The following is an 18,225-nucleotide window of genomic DNA, read 5'->3' on the forward strand; positions in this document are numbered from 1 at the left end:
CCGATTGAAACCAACCATCTTATGGCAGTTGAGGCACGTACTAATCTTGAGGCGATTGAGGCATATAGTAATCTTGAGCGTATATACTGTAAAAAGACCAGCTATATCCACCCTAAAATCATTATTCAACTGAACCAATAGACATTCGACTAGAACTTCTCCTTTGCCTATAGGACGTGGTGGGAGTATTCGAATGACATTGCAATTTGTTGTGGCTAATGTGTTAGCGCTTACTTAATAATTTGTAATCTATGTGCAAATTGATCCACCAATTGGCGGTACCCTTTAATATCTAGTAGTCTAGATTGACAAATTGCCTCAAAGGCATTTACCTTTTGTGTCTGAAAAATATAAAAAAAAAATAATGAATTTTTAATGTAAAAAAACTTTTTAAAATAAAGTATGTGATATTATATAATATACCACAATTTGCAACATAGTTGCATCTCCAGATTGGTATCCATTTTCCACACTCCTATCAGCAAATGACGACACGAAATGACGTGTTATGTTGTTGTACCATTCCCAATCCCCTAGTTTTGTATCTCTTCTATTGGGAATGGGTGACCTTTGTACAATCGTGTTATATCGTCTTTGCCATCTAGTGATGTATTGTACGTGTTTCAGGTTCAATATATGCTTGTATGATTGCAACGGGAGATTTTATGCAGGCTATCTACCGCATCTGAAATATTTTGCCTCATCCCGAACTGGTGAAAACCTATTCGGGATGATGCATTTCCACTGTTGGTGAACGGCGATGTGGTATTTTGACGACCAACATATCAAAATGCATCAATAGAGTTTTGAAATAGGTTTGTCGCCTATTGGTGACTGCAATAATTGAATAATGCTTCAAAATATTGTCTGTATTTTTGTGCCAAGGAGGCGACAATCGTGTAATGTTGAGCAACAGACAACTATTGACAATTTTTGCATGCAAGATGTTCACAAGTTGGCAAGAAAAATCTGTAGAGCAGTCCGCCTAGATCGTTACAAACGCCAGTATGGACATGGACTCAAACCCATATTGTCAAAATTGACAACCGAGAATGTTCATGTGACGAGTGGACTCAATTTGGTATCCCTTGCTCTCGGGCTGAAAAAATATGCGTTGCATACAATATTAATATTGCAGCAATGATTAAGGATTATTATGATTTGATGATTTACAGAAATACATATTTTAAGTCTTTTGAACCTTTGGAAGATTATTGGGATGTCCCGAAATTTAAATTGGTCCACGATACTACTATTCGCAACTCTACACTTTATGGTCAAACCAAACATAACATATTGAGAATAGGATGAATTGGCCGTAAATGCGCGAAAGGCAACAAGTCTAACAAAGAAAAGATTCTTTAAGATGATCAAATGTGTCAATGCAAAGTTATTCACAATAATTGTATTTTGCATTTGTATAATAAAAAAATTATACACATAAATTGTATTTTTTAATTAGTATAAGTTTAACATTACGATTATTATAATTTATCATTTAAATTTTGGAATTGTATGCTTTTTATTAATTATTTATATATTTAAAATTATGTTTAAAAAAATTGGAGTCGTGAATGCTCTACGACTTAAAGTCGTGGGTGATATCCACGACTGGTAATAGTGAATAACATTCACTCCACTCCACGATTCGGCCTTTATTTTTTAAAAAATAAATCTCGCGGTCGAATCGTGGACACACAAGTGTGTTAATACATTTAAAAAAAATATTTTTTCTTATAATTTTTCTTTTGTTTTTTTTTTTATAATAAAATAATAATTAAGCGAAGGAACCCCCTCCTGTTTCTCCCCTTCTGCCTCGTCACTCTCTTCCAAAGAATGTCTCATCCTACTCTCAGATAAGGAATCACACCAAACCCTCTTTCCTTCATATCAAGGAGAAGCGGGACCCAGAAGCAGGGGAGTCGCCGGCGACAAAGATTCGTCGGAAAAATGGCGGATTTGAGGACGGCAATGGATGCAGCATTCTGGGACCTGAATGTATCAACTCCACATGCCCTTGATGGTGTTTCTAAGGCTGTTCCGGGGGATCCCGTACCCCTAGGTGGTGCAAGAGCAAGTAGAGCAATTAGGGTTCAGCAATTATCTGTATTGGGAAATGGGTTCCCGTTGGGCATCATTCCATCTATTTCTCCAACCTCTAATCACAAGGAGCTGGGCTCTTTTGCGCTGCAGTCCCTCCTCGGCAACGTGGATATCGGGGGCTGGTATGGTTCCGAAACTTTGTGTAGGTTGATTTGGTGTGGATATGTGTTCGTGTTGTTGGAATACTGTTAAAAAATTTTGGAGGCAGTGGAAAGCAGGGTTGGAATTTATGCTCTATGATAATCAAGTAAGAGTGGTCAGTGGAAATTTCATTGCGTTTGCATCGACAATTGTTTGAATGACCTCATTAATGTATATGCAATGTGTGACCTCAGTGGTTTGATATGACTCAAGATTAGCATGAATTTTAGTTTCTCTCGTTCAAAGGCATATTTTAATGGCAAATGTGCTTATGTTTTATGTAAATCAGTTGTAACTGTAATGAAATTGAAACCTGAATAGGTAACTGTGGCCTGTGGGGGTGTACAAGTGTACATGGACAAGACAAGATGGTTTCATGCACACACAAAAGAGTGTGTTGTGTTGTGTGCATGTATGTATGTAGTTATGTAAGCATGCATGTCCCATAAATGAAGACTCAACTTTGCTTATATATCAGTTACGACCATTTTATGTAGGTGGGTGGGATTAATTGGGCAATTTCGTCCAAAGAAATTGATATCATCTATTAAAGCTGAAGTTTGTGCTGCAGAAGAGTGGGAGCTGCCTTTGCTTAAAGATGCTGCTAAGCATTTCCTGGACAAATCACTCTATGCTATTGGCCTATGCTCGATGATACCATTAACATCATCATCATCCTTACTTTTGAGCTCTGAGAAGCATGGTGAGAGGAAGAGGAGACAGACCAAAGCCGTGTTCCTTCACGAGGCAAGATTCTGATTTGATGTGTTAGCTGCCTAGACATGTTTGCCGTGGTTTTCCTTCAATTTCACTGCTCAGTGATCCGTACTATTTTACTATTGTTTTGTTAGCATGATTTGAGTTTGTTTTAATGTTTCTTTGTCTTGATCATTTGAGTACTACAGCTGCAGCCTGTAGGTTAATAGGAACTCTGCACTTGAATGATTTCTGCTATAGTTTAACTCCCAAAGTAACTTTAGATGCAACTATAGCTATTATGACCGGCCAGTGCCTTAGAGTTGGTGGTCTTAAATAAACTCTGGAAGTACACAAATTGAGACGAGGCGTGCTTATTTTGCTGCATATTAGAGGACAGAATGGTTAAGTTCTCCATCAATCTAGAGATCTTTAAAGAGATAGGTAATAGCTTAGCTAGTAGCAGGAGCTTAAAGAATATACTACAAGCTGTTGGGCTGAGACTTTTGCAACAAATTCTGCAAAAATGCTCACAGTTCAGAAGCAGGATTTTTGTGGATCCTTTGTCTTTCTCATTATGAAGGGTGATGGACTTTTAGGGGCTCTTGAATAATTCAAACATAATCTTCTGACTTGAGCAATTTGAATTATAACTTATAAGATATATAAACAGAAATAGAATGAAATTGTACCCAGAGCTTGGATTCTGTGTAGCATGTGATTATTTATGATCAGAGCAACCGCATTTGATAAAGGTGGGGGGGAGAGGGAGAGAGGGGTTCCATATATTTCTATCTGTGATGAGTGCATTGCATAGCTAATCAATGGGAATCGTATCTCTTGTTTTACATACATATAAAATTCTTTCAATTATTATTTCTATAAACTACATACATTTTTTTATAATATTTTGACATGACATCACTAACAATTCTAAATTAATAAAAAATATAACTATTAATTTCATTTGCATAAAAAATGTTTTTGATTTAACACCACTAGTGACACCATTGACAAATAAAAATGTAACTATCATTTTCATTAAATAAAAAAGTACATTGATTTGACATCACTAACAAAATGAAATACAATCTCATCAACTAATCCAAACATTTTCTCCTTTTTCCATGAAAATCTAGACAAAATTAACAATATACATTTCTCACTGAAAATTGAAAAAGTAAACAAAACCAAACATGACCTTAGACTGTTAGCATTGAGAAACCTGTTCCAGTAAAATCGAAGACTTCCTGTCCGTAAAGCTGTTCTAAGTTGTCTCAACTCTCAAGTTGACAAACTTGAGACACAATAAAGATAGGGCCTGCTTAAATATATCAATTCTTCAAGCTGCTATACTTCCCATGAAAACTGATTTGATTACTCATGTGCTTGAGCCTGGTATTTTGATCTATTTAAACTGAATCTTTGTGAAAAGCTGGATATACTTTCTCTCCAACTGCAGTTTCCAGATCATGATATCACTCTAGAAGCCGCATGGCCGCAGCTGTTCATAGACCATAAAGGAAAATACTGGGAAGTTCCAGAATCTATATCCGTGGACTGTTCGTCCCTCATCTCTGACTCAGGGTTGCGATACCGTTTTGGCATACATAAAAATAGTGGCCTTCCACAGTCTGTCGATTCTGTTAATGCTCAAAACCCAATTGCCTTATTGCCTGGTCTATGTGCAAAAGCTGCCTTTTCTTATCAGAAGTCTAAGGACTTATGGAGGCAAAAGGAAACAAAAGAGGATGTTATAATAGAGACAGAAAAGGGCCAATTTTGGCGTCCCTCATATGATATCCGTCTCAGGGAGCCTCACGCAACAATATCTGGAATTATAGGTATTTCTAGTTTCAACAATGTGCTATTGCTACTTCTATACTTTTTTGTCCTCTTAAGTTTTTTCATTGTTGTTCTTCCATTTTCTTTACCCTTCAAATGTATGTTACCACTTTCGCATATGTACATATACTCCCATTATTGGGTGCATATGCTATAGTTAAATGCTTCTATTAAAGCATCATACTTTTAGTAGTAATACTGCTGGACAATATTTGCTTGCTCTGTTTTATTATAAGGACTGCTAATTCAGATGTACATCACTGTTAAGTACATGCACGGATGTTTATACAAGTTTTCTTTACGTCAAGAATAATAAGCTCTAGAGTTACATCGTAAAATGTTCTATTATTCTAAGGTGGGTTCTGTATCTGAACAAAACATTTTCTCTGATGCTCCTTCTGATAAACGTTGATAATGAATGCCTTACAGTTCAATTTTTAGCAAACATAATGCTTCTTCTGGTGGTAATGATGGTAAACTCCTGATCTATGTTGTTTGTTGTCAGTGCATATACTTTACAGGCAGCATTTCTTACCCAGTCTCCGTCTTGTAATGAGATTTGAATTATTTATGCTAATTCTCTTTTCCATTTAGGGGGTACTTGCATGGCATGGGCAAGTGCTGGGAGTGGCTCGCTATTTGTCAAGCCAACACAAGATGTGGAGAGGAGTTCTTTAGGGGCTCATAATAGAGTTCGTTTTCGTGCTGATTTATTTGGTTCGGTATGCTATACTTTCCAACATGGGAAATTCAGAAATTTATTTGGAGACCTCACCAGGGTAGATGCTCGCTTGGATATTCTGTCTGCTTCAGCTTTAGCCCAAAAGGCGTCCAACCTTTTTAGGAGTGCACAGAGTAATCGACCATCAAATGAACTGTCTTCTCCCAAAATCAATCTTATATATCAGCAGCAGGTGAGCTTTATATTCACTACATTCTTTGCCTTCACTATGTTTTTGCTGTATCTCATATGGACAGTCAAAACTGGAGTTCAGACTATTCTCTCTAGGGAGACTATGGTGAAAATTGATTCCTGCTTTAGTGGAAGTTTGTCATCTCCTTTGAAGTATTCTCCTTTTGGTTCCGTGTTGGTTTGAATGTGTGAACAAACACATAACTCATACTAACTAGATCAAGAAAATTTATGAACATGATTCTTTTGACCTTGAAACTAAGTGGCAGTCTAAAAAAGATTGAAATTCTTTTTTGTGATTGCTTAAATTGTTCAAAAGAACAAATAGGAAAGGGAAACAGAAAAGCAGCAGTATGTTTACATACCTCGAGGCTTTCAGTCAGGCAAAAACGAGGTGTAGCATTTTCTTGATAATTGCTTCAGTAGGTAACATAGTAAAGGCAAAGTATTCATGGTTTCTAGATTGATGCAGGTTGCTGGTCCTATCGTTTTTCGTGTGGATTCCAAGTTCTCCCTCGATTTGTCCCCAGGCAGACACGGGCCGCATCTTGAAGATCTGATATACAGCTTGAATTACTCTCTGAGGATCCTGATTTCTGGGAAGGTAGTAGCATGGTATTCTCCGAGACGAAAAGAAGGTATGGTTGAGCTACGGCTCTTTGAGTTCTAACTTCGGCTTCTCGTCCGTCTGTACTGCAGCAGTAATCAGATTCTGCTGCCAATTCTTGTTTTCCTTTATCAAAAAAAAAAAAAAAATAAACAGAAAGAAGAAGAAGAATCTTAGGCTGTCTTCGTTGCTGCAGGGGAAGCTGGAAAAAGCTTCTGTATGGATTTGGGTTCAATTTTAGATGAAACGAAAGAAAAGTTAATTTTACTCTCAATTTTGATGCATCTGCTCTTCCTGTTTGGTTAAATAATGAAAACACTATAAATGAGTATGTTAAAATTTGGTTTACTTCAACCAATTCAGAGGCCCATAGCTTAACTTGTTCAGTGTGAAGCTAAACACCCAATAGTTATAGGGATATTTGTATAAACTTTTGCACTTATGATGGTAAAGACTAATCCGTAATCTCAAATGTTAATCAAAATTGATTATTCAACTAATCAGTACCAGAAAAAAGATCTAAACCCAAACAGAAGACAGGTCATTTGCATCCACTGGGAGTGTACTTTGATCCAGGATGAGACTTAATTCAAGACCGAACAAGAAACTACAAAAAGTGCAGGTGGAAGTTTGTAATTTTCATGAATGGGAAGTTCATTTAACACAAACATCACATTCACATCTCTCTCATCTTCCATAAACAAGAAACCTATCCTCCCTATTATTACTCTTAACAAAATGCCAGCCATGTTTCTGTTCAAGAGGTTTACATAGCAATAATGGTATTTTTACTCAACTACAACACCCCGTGCGATCTATGCGTGTGGACGTATAGCAATCCATAATATCATAGGCCTCTACTCGACCACAGCCAGCAAATCACTTGCTTTGCAGAAACAATGCCTTGCATCTGTCCCCAAGTCAACCTGATAAACCATTTACATCACTTGGTAAGATGGACACATTATGTAGAGACATAGAAAGCTTAAAAAGGTACGACATGCTTTTTTTACTACTTATGCAAGATACTCGGCCAACAGTCATGGACGTAATATTTGAGAAAACTGGCAGAAACTGCTTAGCGCAACAGATTCACTTCCTTCAAATGTGCAAAACACCATACTGCAGCTCTCACAATTTATTAAAGAAAAAAGTTTGAATATAGCTGCAGCTCTTTATGAAAACAAAGACCGGTCAAAGTCTATCTTGTCTTTACCCTTCGTTTTCGCTTTTTTACCCTTACAGGCACAGGAGACCTGGGTCAACAAAGAAGTCCATCTTCTGCAACCGTCAGCTTCTTATCACCCTGGAACTTCCACATCTAATGACCCGTAGCCGATTGCTTACTTTACTCCTCTCCCCTTATTAATCTTTCTAACTCAAAGGCAATTAGTTTATTCTCTAAATGTAGCATCCCGGCTAAGTTAATTACATAATAATATATATATATAGATATGCATACAGCAAACAGCAGTTTGACTTGTTTACACTCATATGGGTGCAAAGTTGCACCTGTGAGTGAAATATTGGTGCATATCACTTGCATTCATTTTGGTCCTGTAACACCGTGACGTATAGTCTATTTACACAAACCACCCCCGTCTTTTCAAAAATTATATACACCCGCCAGAAACGTCAACATCAATACAGCGACACCCCATCTCCTAATTTCTGGCCAGAAATTGATGACGTCAACAAAAAAATGCCAATGAAAACCCAAAAATGCCCCAGTTGACCAGATCTGACATAAATATGATTTTTCATGGATAGAAATAACCTTTTTTTTTTTGGGGGGGGGGGGGGTTGTAAGTACCAAAAGGCACAGGGGTGTCAAAAGTAATATTTGTGGAAAGAAATATGACTCCATATAATTTTCCATTATTATACGAATTTATAATTGAAAACAAAATTTCATAACATTGTACTTTTTAATCTCTAAAAACTTTCAAATTAAATTTTCTTGTGAATTATTAATTAATAAATTTTAAATGAATATAACTACCCTGTTTTACTAACTATTTTTTTATATAACTTCTATATAAAATTACACCCTTTACAACTGAAATATTAAATATTTTTTGTTTGTTAATAGATTAGTTACTAGGTTATAAATTTCAATATAAAACAACCTCAACTTGTACAAATTATATTTTAAATTTTAAAAATTATCATTTAAACTAATATTTATTTATTATTGATTATCTTCTATTTTTTATTTATAACTAAACTTTAAAAAAATAATAAAATATAATTTAAACAATTTTGCATTGATAAATTATAACTAAACAAAATATAGTAATTAGTTCAAAGTAAAACTATTTTTCCCTTTTTCCTTCTTCCCTAGCCCTCTTCCCCCCATCCCACCGCCACTTCCTCATACTTCACCTACTAGCAGCTAGCACAAAAAAAAAAAGAAAAAAGAATGGGGCACTCCAGCATTGTTCATTAGCGGCGCTAAATTGATGCGGAAAGAGGAAGAATAGGGCACTCCAACATTCGGACGGATTTTATGAACAATGAAGAAAACCTTTCGGCACACTACCCCTCCCTCCCGCAACCCCATATCTCTTGCCCTCTCCTCGCCGCCTCCTCAACGCCTAGGCCCCTCTAGATAAAAATGTGCCAAGAAAAAAATTCAATTCATTTAAATTTAATTAACTTGCGGAGGCATATGGTCCTGCAAGTTATATAATGGTGGGAGGGGGAGCCTCCCCGACTTATTTATAATTTTATTATTTAAAGAAATTGCAAGTCTAACCCAAGAATATGGGCGACTTGCAAAACTACCATGAATTGTCATCTCAAAAGACGACTCATAGTCTTTTTGTTCTTTTTTAATTAATTTCCATGAGTCGTCATTCTTTTTTAAGCAAAGGAGTCATTATTTCCCATAACGACTTCATTGTTATTTTTAATTAATTCTAGTTGATACTTTATTAATGTTTCATAATTAATCATTACTTTAAATTATAATTTAATAATATATTAAATACTTTTAATAAATGAATGATATTAAAATTTTATTTAATCATAAAAGATTATTAAATATTTATTTAAATTTTAATGATTCATAAATTCAAAATTTTGCATAATAAAAACGTAAGAAACTATATAATATTAGTGATAACTTTAAATATTAATAATGACCGCCCACCTACAAATGCTCGTTGGCTTTGATGATGAGGTCTTCTTTTTTCCTCATCTACTAGGTATGATTGACATTGAATTGGTAAGATATTATATCATGATGCGTATCTCTGAGTAATTTTTTATTTTATTTAATTATGAATTTGTAATTAAATTTTAAAGGATTACTCAAAGATATTCATCAAGATATAATATTTCACCAATCTAATTTCCATCATTTAGTTGCATATCGTGATCAATTGGAGTCGAGTTCCACAACATTATCAAATCAATTTCACATTAACGCAGACAATAATGATCAAGAACAAAACAAGCCAACAGACCCAGCAGGTGAGAAAAGAAGACGACTTCCGCACCAACACCAACAGAGCACTTAACGGACAGGCGATCATTTATAATATTTACAATTACCACTAATTTTGCAATAGATGATCATATCTTTTTTACATAAATTTTCAAATTTATGAATTGTTAGCAAAATTAATATATTTTAAATTATTAATATTTAATAATTATTAAACATTAATAAAAATTCAATATTATTTTTTACTAAAAATATTATATAATTTAAGATAATAATTAATTATTAAACATTAACTAGAATTAATTAAAATATAAATTAAAAAAGAATCAACTAGTTATTTCCCATAACAAAATAACAGCTTGGAATCATTATAGAAAATAACAAGTCCCTTGGTTTTTTTTTCTTAAAAAAAAATCTCATGAAATTAATTAGAAAACAAAAACCATGAGTTATAAATAAGCCGTGCTTCTCCTCTCCCGCCATTATTTCACTCACGGGCTGCATATCATTTGTTCACTGACTGGTGCAACAGTACACCTGTGAATGAATACAAGCAAAGCCCTTCTTTGCATGCATGCAGCTTGCCATTTCAATTCAGAATTTATTTTATTTTTATAGACACTGTGGCTTCTTCAAAAAAACCTTTCTTTTTAGTAAACTAAGAGCACCACGTTTATCAGACACAGTTCTCTAACATTTTTTTTTTTAATATTTAAAAGAATGGCAAAACCAAATTTTTGAACAAGGTTCTGCCTAGAATTTTAAAGGTTTGGAAAATACGGTATTTTGGTAATCTCTTTCTTATTATCATTTTGACAATTTTTAGATTATTCTTCCCAATTCGTAAGGATGCACAATTTGGTCTATACATTAAGTCGCTTCCCAATTCTTTGGTGCATGTAAAAATCTAAAAGGGCATCACTCTGGAATCTTTCAGCACCTAGTTTCTCTTATATTTTAAAGATGTCTAGAGAGACACTCTAAAGATCGAATCATATTTGTCTAGTAGCAGTTATGCCTGCCTGCGAAATACTAAAAATGTAACAGAATACAGCTAGTGAACTACCCATAAACTGGAAAGATGTAAGGTTTAGCTGTGGATGTCTCCCTATGACTCATGGAACATGGAGATTCATCAATTGCATCCAGGCTTAACAAAAAGACCATGTTCCCATAATCAAGCCCATTGACAGGATTCACTCAAATATTCAAATAAAATTAGCCCTCAACCAAGAATAAGCTACATACCTCATATGCATTTATATCAGAGAAAAGCACCTGCACAAAAGAAATTTCATCATTGGGATGCAACACATGGGGAAATGGGTACAATATAACTTGTAAGGCACTGAATTCAACTGCATGCTCGTGTACTGAAGAAAGTGAGCGTCTTTTCACACGGCGAAAGAACCAAACTTCTAGCAAATTTACCTTCTTTCCCCTCTCCAATTCCCCAACCTCTGCACCAAGAGAAACAACCTGAAACAGAATTATTGATTAAGACAGGAAAATACAAGGATGTATTTTCTTGTATGAACATTTATAAAAGAAGATATGCCATGTGAATGAACACTTGACGAGGACTGGTTCCTCACTTACCTCTCCAACAAGGTACCGCTCAAACTTCACTGCTGACTTGGGCAGTAAAACTCCCCCAGCTGATTTCTGTACTAAAACAATGCCATATTATCTAAAATGGAACTCTTCAGAAAAATAAGATAACAGCGAGGCATGTCTAATTTGAACATATAAATTTATGCAAGATGGATTTCATATGAAATTGTTCAAATTCTAAACTAATTTACAAGCTAAGTAAGGTGCATTCGATATAGGAGATAATCATTAGCAACAAACATGATTCCCAAGAATGACCAAGAAATCCACAAAGACTTTATCAATAATTCGACCCTCCATGTACAATTGCAGAGTTCACATGAACTCAAAGCCAGCAAGTTTGCTCAAAAGTAACCAATTGAAAACAGCATCACGGATGTATTTTCAGAATCATACAAGCATTTACACCATAAAACATGCGTTTAATTCGACATCAAACAAGTAGCATGCTTCGTTTCATGGCATTACAGTGGGAATTTATGGAAAGTTTTCTCTATATCCAAAAAAAAAAATCCTTTCTAACCTTCCTAAACACATCTAGTAGCACAAATCAAAACCAGAAGAAGAACAAAAACAGTACCTCCGGCAGCTCTTCGAGGCGAATTAAAACTCTATCAGCTTGTGGCACAACCTACTCGCACACCCCACAAAAACACAAACAAATAAATTCCTTTCACCATTTCAAGTTTTGCCTCATACCCACCAAAAAATAACAAACACACACATACGTATATATATATATATATATATATATATAAGAAATTATAGTTTCACAACCACATACCGAAGAACAAACACCAACATAAGGAAACAGAGGATTTACCTTAGTGGGTTCATACTTCTTGACAATTGCATTGACTCTCAAAGACCTCCTCTGGAAACCTGTTCACAACCCACAAACCCAAAACAAGAATAATGTCAAGAAACACGAAAAAGAGGGCCTAAATTACAATAACAAGAAATGTGGGAGGTGGGGAGCAATTTCAGATGAAGAAATTAACCATTTGGTGTTGTATTCGAGAGAAGTGGGATGTTTTGCTTGTGAGAAGTAAAGGGCTTTGCTAGGGTAATGAAAGACGACGCCATGGATAAGGAGGAGAGAAGCCAAGGTGTTGTACTTTACGCTGCTTCAGTCCTAAACGCTTGTACCAGAGCAAACGTTGTGCGACTTTAGTTAAGCTGAATTCTATTGGGTTCTAGATGTTCTAGAGACTTCCAATACTTGACCCAAATACCCGATACATTTTACCCGTAAATCATACCTATTTTTTGAAATAATATAAATATCAAATTTTTACTGAAAATTCTATAGGAATATCGATAAAAATTAAAATATATATATACATAGTAATCATAAAAAATATCTATTCTTTTTAATTCAAGCATATTTAATTTATTTTTTTATTATTTATACCAAAATAATTTATTTTTATGCAGGATAATTATATATATATATATATTTGGAGTTATTTTTTGATGTAGTTGCTATTGAAACTAAATAATAATATAGTATGTATTTCTTTAACTATTTTTTATAAAATATTTTTATTACATATATATATATAACATTACTAATTTATATATTAAATTAGTTTCATTAAATAAAATATTTATGCATAATATAAAAATTTATATATTTGTAGCTAAAAATAAGAATTAAATATTTCGTTAAAATATTAGAAAAAATTATTTGTGTGGAATTTAAGAAAAATAGATGGAAATGTTTTTATTTTTTTCAATAACACTAAATTCGATAAGTATAAATTAATGTACCAATTTATTAGATAAAAATAAATTTTATGTGTATTAGAAATAATTTTTAAATAATAAAAAATTTGTATATAATTATATCAAATTTTATAGGATAGCGATGTAATTATCTTTATATATAATATAGATCAGTAATTGGGCGAAATGATAATTCCATCATTCTTACTATAACTGGGAACTTATAGGTTTTAAATATTTTTTATTATTAAAAAATAAAAAAAACATATCTAACATAATATATATATATATATATATCCACGACTTCACAAAAAAAAATAATATTAATACAAAATTACGATAACGGGACATCAATTAACAAGTGAAGGCTATTAGGCCGACACTCTTCACTATTATACACAGAATGCTAAGAAAGAGGAATATGAAATTCTGAAAAATTTAGATCAATTAAATAAAAGGTAAAATACATTTTGTCTATGTGAACTATTCATCATATAACAATTATCCCCACAAAATAATAAATATAATACTTACCCCCATAATTAAATTTTTAGATAATATTGTCCTTATATTATATATATATATATATATATGTATTTAGTTCAAAGAATTTCTTTTTTTTTTTAGTAATTTTGTATTTTAAGTTTAGTAATATTTTCTTAATTGGAAAAAAGATATTTTATTTATAATAAATTAAATATAGTTAGTGAATTAAATAGTTTAAATTTTATTTTTTTTATAGACTCAAAGTTAACTAATAAATGAGCACAATAAACATACAAAAAAATTTCATGAAAAGATTTTATTAATTTGATGATAAAATTAAGTTATTAACTATTTATTCTTTTAGATAAAAATGAATAATGAAATATCAATTTTCTTAACATATTTTTTTAAAAAATATGATAAAATATATTTATTCATTTTTTTAAATATTTCAATCCTAATATTATTTACAATCAATTGTTATAAATATTAATTATAGTTAGAAACATATTTAATTTTATATATATATATATATATAATATTTAAATAATAGTATATATAGTATTAAAAATAATAATAACATATTATTTACAATCAATTGGTACAGATATTACAATGAATGTAAATATTATAATATAGTTAAATTTTTATTTCACTTTATGTAAGTTACCTGACAGCCTTCACTTGTCAATTGATATTTGAGTCGCGGATGCACCCGCAAATTTGTATTAATATTTTTAAAAAGAAATTGTGAAGTCGCGAACTGCTATATTTACATTGTATGAATTATTTTAGATATATTTTTATTATTTTTTTGTAATAAAAAAATAATTAAATCGAAATTCATATATATGTACGAAACTTCCGAAAGTTAGGATAAAAAGAGGCGAGTAGAAAGTTAGGTTTTGAAACTCATAGGGTGGTCTAGATTTTAGTGGTTTGGACTCAAACTCGTCTCGAACCTATCTAGATTATCTTTTACGTTTTTTGTATATATATTATATATATATATGTAGAATATATTTGTACGTATATACAATATCTATAATTTATTTCTACTTATATATATTACATAAACTTAATATTTTTATCAATTAAAATAACGATATAAATAGTTTATAAATGTTGTGATTTTTATATAAGTAAAACATATTCTAAAAACTTTAATATTTTAATGTCTAAAACATACACATATAAATCAATTCAAAAATTATTAATCCTTTTAAAGCTATGGTAGCATTACCTTTTTAAATATATATTTTTAATATTTTAAAAATATTAACCGGATCCAACTTGAAGGGTCATGAGTTCGAGGTAGATCCAAATCCAAACTTTTGTTAACGGAATAGATTCCAAATTTTGACAGACGCATCCCAAATTCGACCGTTGCCATTCAAAATGTTATGAATTTGAATCTCATTAAAATATATAGTTCCATCACTTCATATAAATGTATTATAAAATAAAATTCATCCATTTCTATAGTTGTATAAGAGAATAATGGTGGGTGCAATTCTTGATAGTTCAAATTCTACAGAACAAATAGAACTCGTCACTTTATCTAAGTGCATCATATGACTTATATGTCATATTTTTAAAAAATAATTAAATTAAACTATAATTGTATCTATGTTCTTAGTTCTCCTTCTTGGCGAAGAGGGAGAAGAGATGACTAGACTAGTCAATTCAGCTATTACGTTCGCAAGGGGCAAACATTTAGACCTGATCTGTTGTCAATTAAGACCAAAGGGGCCTTTCATTGCATCGAACAGGGATGTTGAGAGGCCAGACATGATTGTGCCCTTCGACGGAAAGTTTTGCCGTTACGGATAAGAAGAAGGTGGATGGAATGAAGGACAAGAATCAACAACCGATATTACCATAGATCCGCCAAGATCCTGCTTTCTAGTCTCTCTTTCAGCCGGAAATAAAAAGATATTCCCCTTTCCCCTTTAGCCTATTCGGTTCGAGAAAGCTCCTCTCCGTATATTCTTATTACATATGTAATAACGCTTGTCGAGCTGATGGAGCTATCGAATTTCTGCAGCACACATCTGCAGCTAGGTTGAGTCTCTTCCTTCATGGTCGAATGGCTTTCTTCTTTGATCGCTAGACCTTTGGGCGATCCCCAATCTCTTAACAACAGCCTAAAGCGACGCCTTAGGGCGGCTCAAGATAGAATAAGAAAAGAGAATGGTTGACCTATCAAAACGAATGAATAGATTGAAGCTAACCTCAACCAAGCTACTTTGTTCCTCACTCAGATTGTCAGTCTGTCCCTCAACTGAGGAAGATCTAGTCAAACTGTCTGGACAAGCATGATCAATCGTCTGACCTGTGAGTTGCTGAGTTTAAGGGATAGCTAAAGCGAGAGAGTGACGAAGTCACGAACGACAGAATACAATTATAGTTGTAGTGACTGACTGTCTAGTTGGCAGACAGAAGCGTTTAAGCAAGGGAAGGAAAGTCCTTTCCTGACCCTCGCGATTTTCCCGTTAGCCCAAATAAAAATGAAATCATATATAATAGATTTGTGTGTAAGGTATCATAAAAGAACTTTGACTTTAAAATAGGACTATATTCAAATAACCTCCTTAAATATCATGATATATATGTAATGAATTCATCAAGAAAAATAAAATTAAATTAAGTTCCGGAAAGCCAGCGAAATAGTTCACTGATTTCCTCTCCGACCCGGTTCGCCTCTAAATCCCGTGGGACGACGGCAGCGTCGCCGCGGCGGCTGCTGTTGCCGGAGAAGAATCTCCCGGAGCTTCTAAACGACATCGCACGGGACGAAAAAGAAACTGGCGCCAGCCTGTCCACGTACTCCCTTAGCCAGTTTCTCCCGCCGGAAACCTCCGCAGCCAAAATATCCTCACCAGGCTCCGGTACCGGAGTTCGGACCGATGAGTCCTTGTCATTCTGAGTGGAATCTGGAAATCCTCTTCCTTGAGTTTGGCAACCAGCTATGGAAACCTCGTATTCGTTATCATCCACAATGTACTCGAAGGAGCCTACTGAGTACGAGCGCTGCCCAGCTTCCGCGGCCGCCTCCTCAGATCCGCCGCCGCGACGACTGATGCTTCCGATTTCAATCCGATAGCTCTCGCCGTTTCCGTTTTCGTTTCTGAAGCTATCATTACTAGAGCAGCGGTTACCGCCGGAGAGGATCTTATCGAGTACGTCCGAGCCAGAGGGGAGAACTGGGGACCTGCAGAGAGGACACGTCTGATTGGAGACAATCCACGTATCGATACACGCGGTATGAAATGCGTGGCAGCAGAGCGGCAGCAAACGGAGTTCATCATGCGGCTCGAACTTCGACAAGCACACCGCGCAGTCCCCTCCGGCGAGGTTCCCGGTGACGGACTGGAAGGTGAAGAACGGGAGGGAGTCGAGCAAACCATTGAAAGCCACATGGCAATGCTGCTGGTTCCAGTTCCGGTTAAAAGAAGCATCCTGCAGCATGACGACGTCGTCGGCAGCAGTGAAGTTTCGGCGGAAGCGTTTGGAGAGGAAGCGGAGGATGAGGTAAATGGAGGCGGAGACGATTACGACGGAACCAATGATAATAACCACTATGATAATGGACGAGGAAGACCCGGAGGAGGCATATGGCGATGAGGGGTCGACGTAGGGTGGTGGCAGTTGTGTGAGGAGGGCGGAGGGAGCGGTGGAAACGGTGGTCGGAGGCAGTTGTGGGAATGAAGTAGACATAATGTGAGAGAAGGTATTAGAGAGAGAGAGAGAGAGAGAGAGAGATGGGGAGAAGGTTTGGGTACTTCAAATGGTGTGTGCTCTCATCTTTTTGGGTTTGGTTTTGTTGAACTGCAAATGTTACTGCTTCCCTCATTGCCATCATCTTTTTTCATTTGTAGGAAGGAGTCGTCATATATATATATATATATATACAACATATTGAAGTGGGTATAGAGGTGGTTTAGGTGGCTACGAGTGTTTGTAATAACTTTTATTTTTATTGTGAAAATAAATTTTAAAATAATAATTATAAATTAAGTGTGTGAAAATAAGTGTCACAAGTAAATATATTTAAAAATTTGAGTGATTGAGAAAGTAATTTAGAATTCATAATTTTACCAGAAGTTGATGGGAGAGTTGTTTATAATTTTTAATTTAAATTAATTTAATTTCAATTAGTTTAAAAATAGAAGATATGAGGCAGAAACACTTCTTTTTTTTAAAAAAAAAATAATTTATACAATAAATTGATAAATATTTATTTTGAATAGTTGTAAATATACAATAAGTATATTTTTTTATTGAATATCAAGATTAAATGACTTATAAGATGTTTTAAAAAAATAAGTTAAATTAACATCTTTTTAAAAAGCTTATAAGATTTAAAAACATCTTAAGCTTAAAATTTTATAAGTTTTTTAAAAAAAAAACAATTTTCAAGAAGTTATATGTATATATATAGGTTATAGAAGAAGTAAGAACCTAGTTATTTAGATGGACACATATTTTGTGGGACAAAGGGCCCTCAAAGTACTCCAAGAAGGTTTGATCAAAAACATGTTTGTTTCACATATGTTCCATAACAACATTGTCAACTTTTACACTATTTTATGAAACCCCAAATAGAATAAAAAAAACTTAAGTCATGCACAAACAAAC

At 34.0% G+C, this 18,225-nt stretch overlaps 2 protein-coding genes and 1 pseudogene across 4 annotated transcripts; 1 reads left to right on the forward strand and 2 right to left on the reverse strand.

Moving 5' to 3' along the window:
* The first annotated feature begins 1,789 nt into the window (after positions 1 to 1,789).
* Positions 1,790 to 6,579, forward strand: LOC105173447 (TRIGALACTOSYLDIACYLGLYCEROL-like protein). 3 transcript variants are annotated; one of them, XM_011095181.3, is made up of 5 exons: positions 1,790 to 2,225; positions 2,742 to 2,991; positions 4,403 to 4,784; positions 5,380 to 5,699; positions 6,171 to 6,579. In XM_011095181.3, the coding sequence occupies exons 1-5, from the start codon at positions 1,951 to 1,953 to the stop codon at positions 6,366 to 6,368; spliced, it is 1,425 nt and encodes a 474-aa protein (XP_011093483.1). In that variant the 5' UTR covers positions 1,790 to 1,950; the 3' UTR covers positions 6,369 to 6,579. The 3 variants fall into 3 exon arrangements, with proteins under 3 accessions (XP_011093483.1, XP_011093485.1, XP_011093486.1); XM_011095183.3 differs by having other exon boundaries at positions 1,970 to 2,225; positions 2,816 to 2,991; XM_011095184.3 differs by having other exon boundaries at positions 2,211 to 2,350.
* A 343-nt stretch (positions 6,580 to 6,922) lies between these two features.
* LOC105173800 (10 kDa chaperonin 1, chloroplastic) lies at positions 6,923 to 12,538 on the reverse strand. The gene is made up of 7 exons (XM_088875551.1): positions 12,372 to 12,538; positions 12,194 to 12,252; positions 11,951 to 12,001; positions 11,356 to 11,421; positions 11,188 to 11,235; positions 11,005 to 11,034; positions 6,923 to 7,231 (listed from the first exon to the last, which is right to left on the reverse strand). The coding sequence occupies exons 1-7, from the start codon at positions 12,454 to 12,456 to the stop codon at positions 7,163 to 7,165; spliced, it is 408 nt and encodes a 135-aa protein (XP_088731677.1). The 5' UTR covers positions 12,457 to 12,538; the 3' UTR covers positions 6,923 to 7,162.
* Positions 12,539 to 16,091: 3,553 nt separating this feature from the next.
* On the reverse strand, positions 16,092 to 18,109 carry LOC105173801 (E3 ubiquitin-protein ligase ATL4 pseudogene; annotated as a pseudogene).
* Positions 18,110 to 18,225: the final 116 nt, after the last annotated feature.

This window comes from Sesamum indicum, linkage group LG11, assembly GCF_026168435.1.
Source record: "Sesamum indicum cultivar Baizhima isolate 11 linkage group LG11, ASM2616843v1, whole genome shotgun sequence".
Lineage (NCBI taxonomy): Eukaryota > Viridiplantae > Streptophyta > Magnoliopsida > Lamiales > Pedaliaceae > Sesamum > Sesamum indicum.

Excerpts from the sequence above, each read along its gene's own strand:
- LOC105173447 (XM_011095181.3), top strand. The coding sequence starts at position 1,951 with ATGGCGGATTTGAGGACGGCAATGGATGCAGCATTCTGGGACCTGAAT. Across the intron at positions 2,992-4,402 it reads AAGCCGTGTTCCTTCACGAG|TTTCCAGATCATGATATCAC; the intron begins GCAAGATTCTGA and ends CTCCAACTGCAG. Across the intron at positions 4,785-5,379 it reads AACAATATCTGGAATTATAG|GGGGTACTTGCATGGCATGG; the intron begins GTATTTCTAGTT and ends TTTTCCATTTAG.
- LOC105173800 (XM_088875551.1), bottom strand. The coding sequence starts at position 12,456 with ATGGCGTCGTCTTTCATTACCCTAGCAAAGCCCTTTACTTCTCACAAG. Across the intron at positions 11,422-11,950 it reads GCCTCGAAGAGCTGCCGGAG|AAATCAGCTGGGGGAGTTTT; the intron begins GTACTGTTTTTG and ends GTTTTAGTACAG. Across the intron at positions 11,236-11,355 it reads AGCGGTACCTTGTTGGAGAG|GTTGTTTCTCTTGGTGCAGA; the intron begins GTAAGTGAGGAA and ends ATTCTGTTTCAG.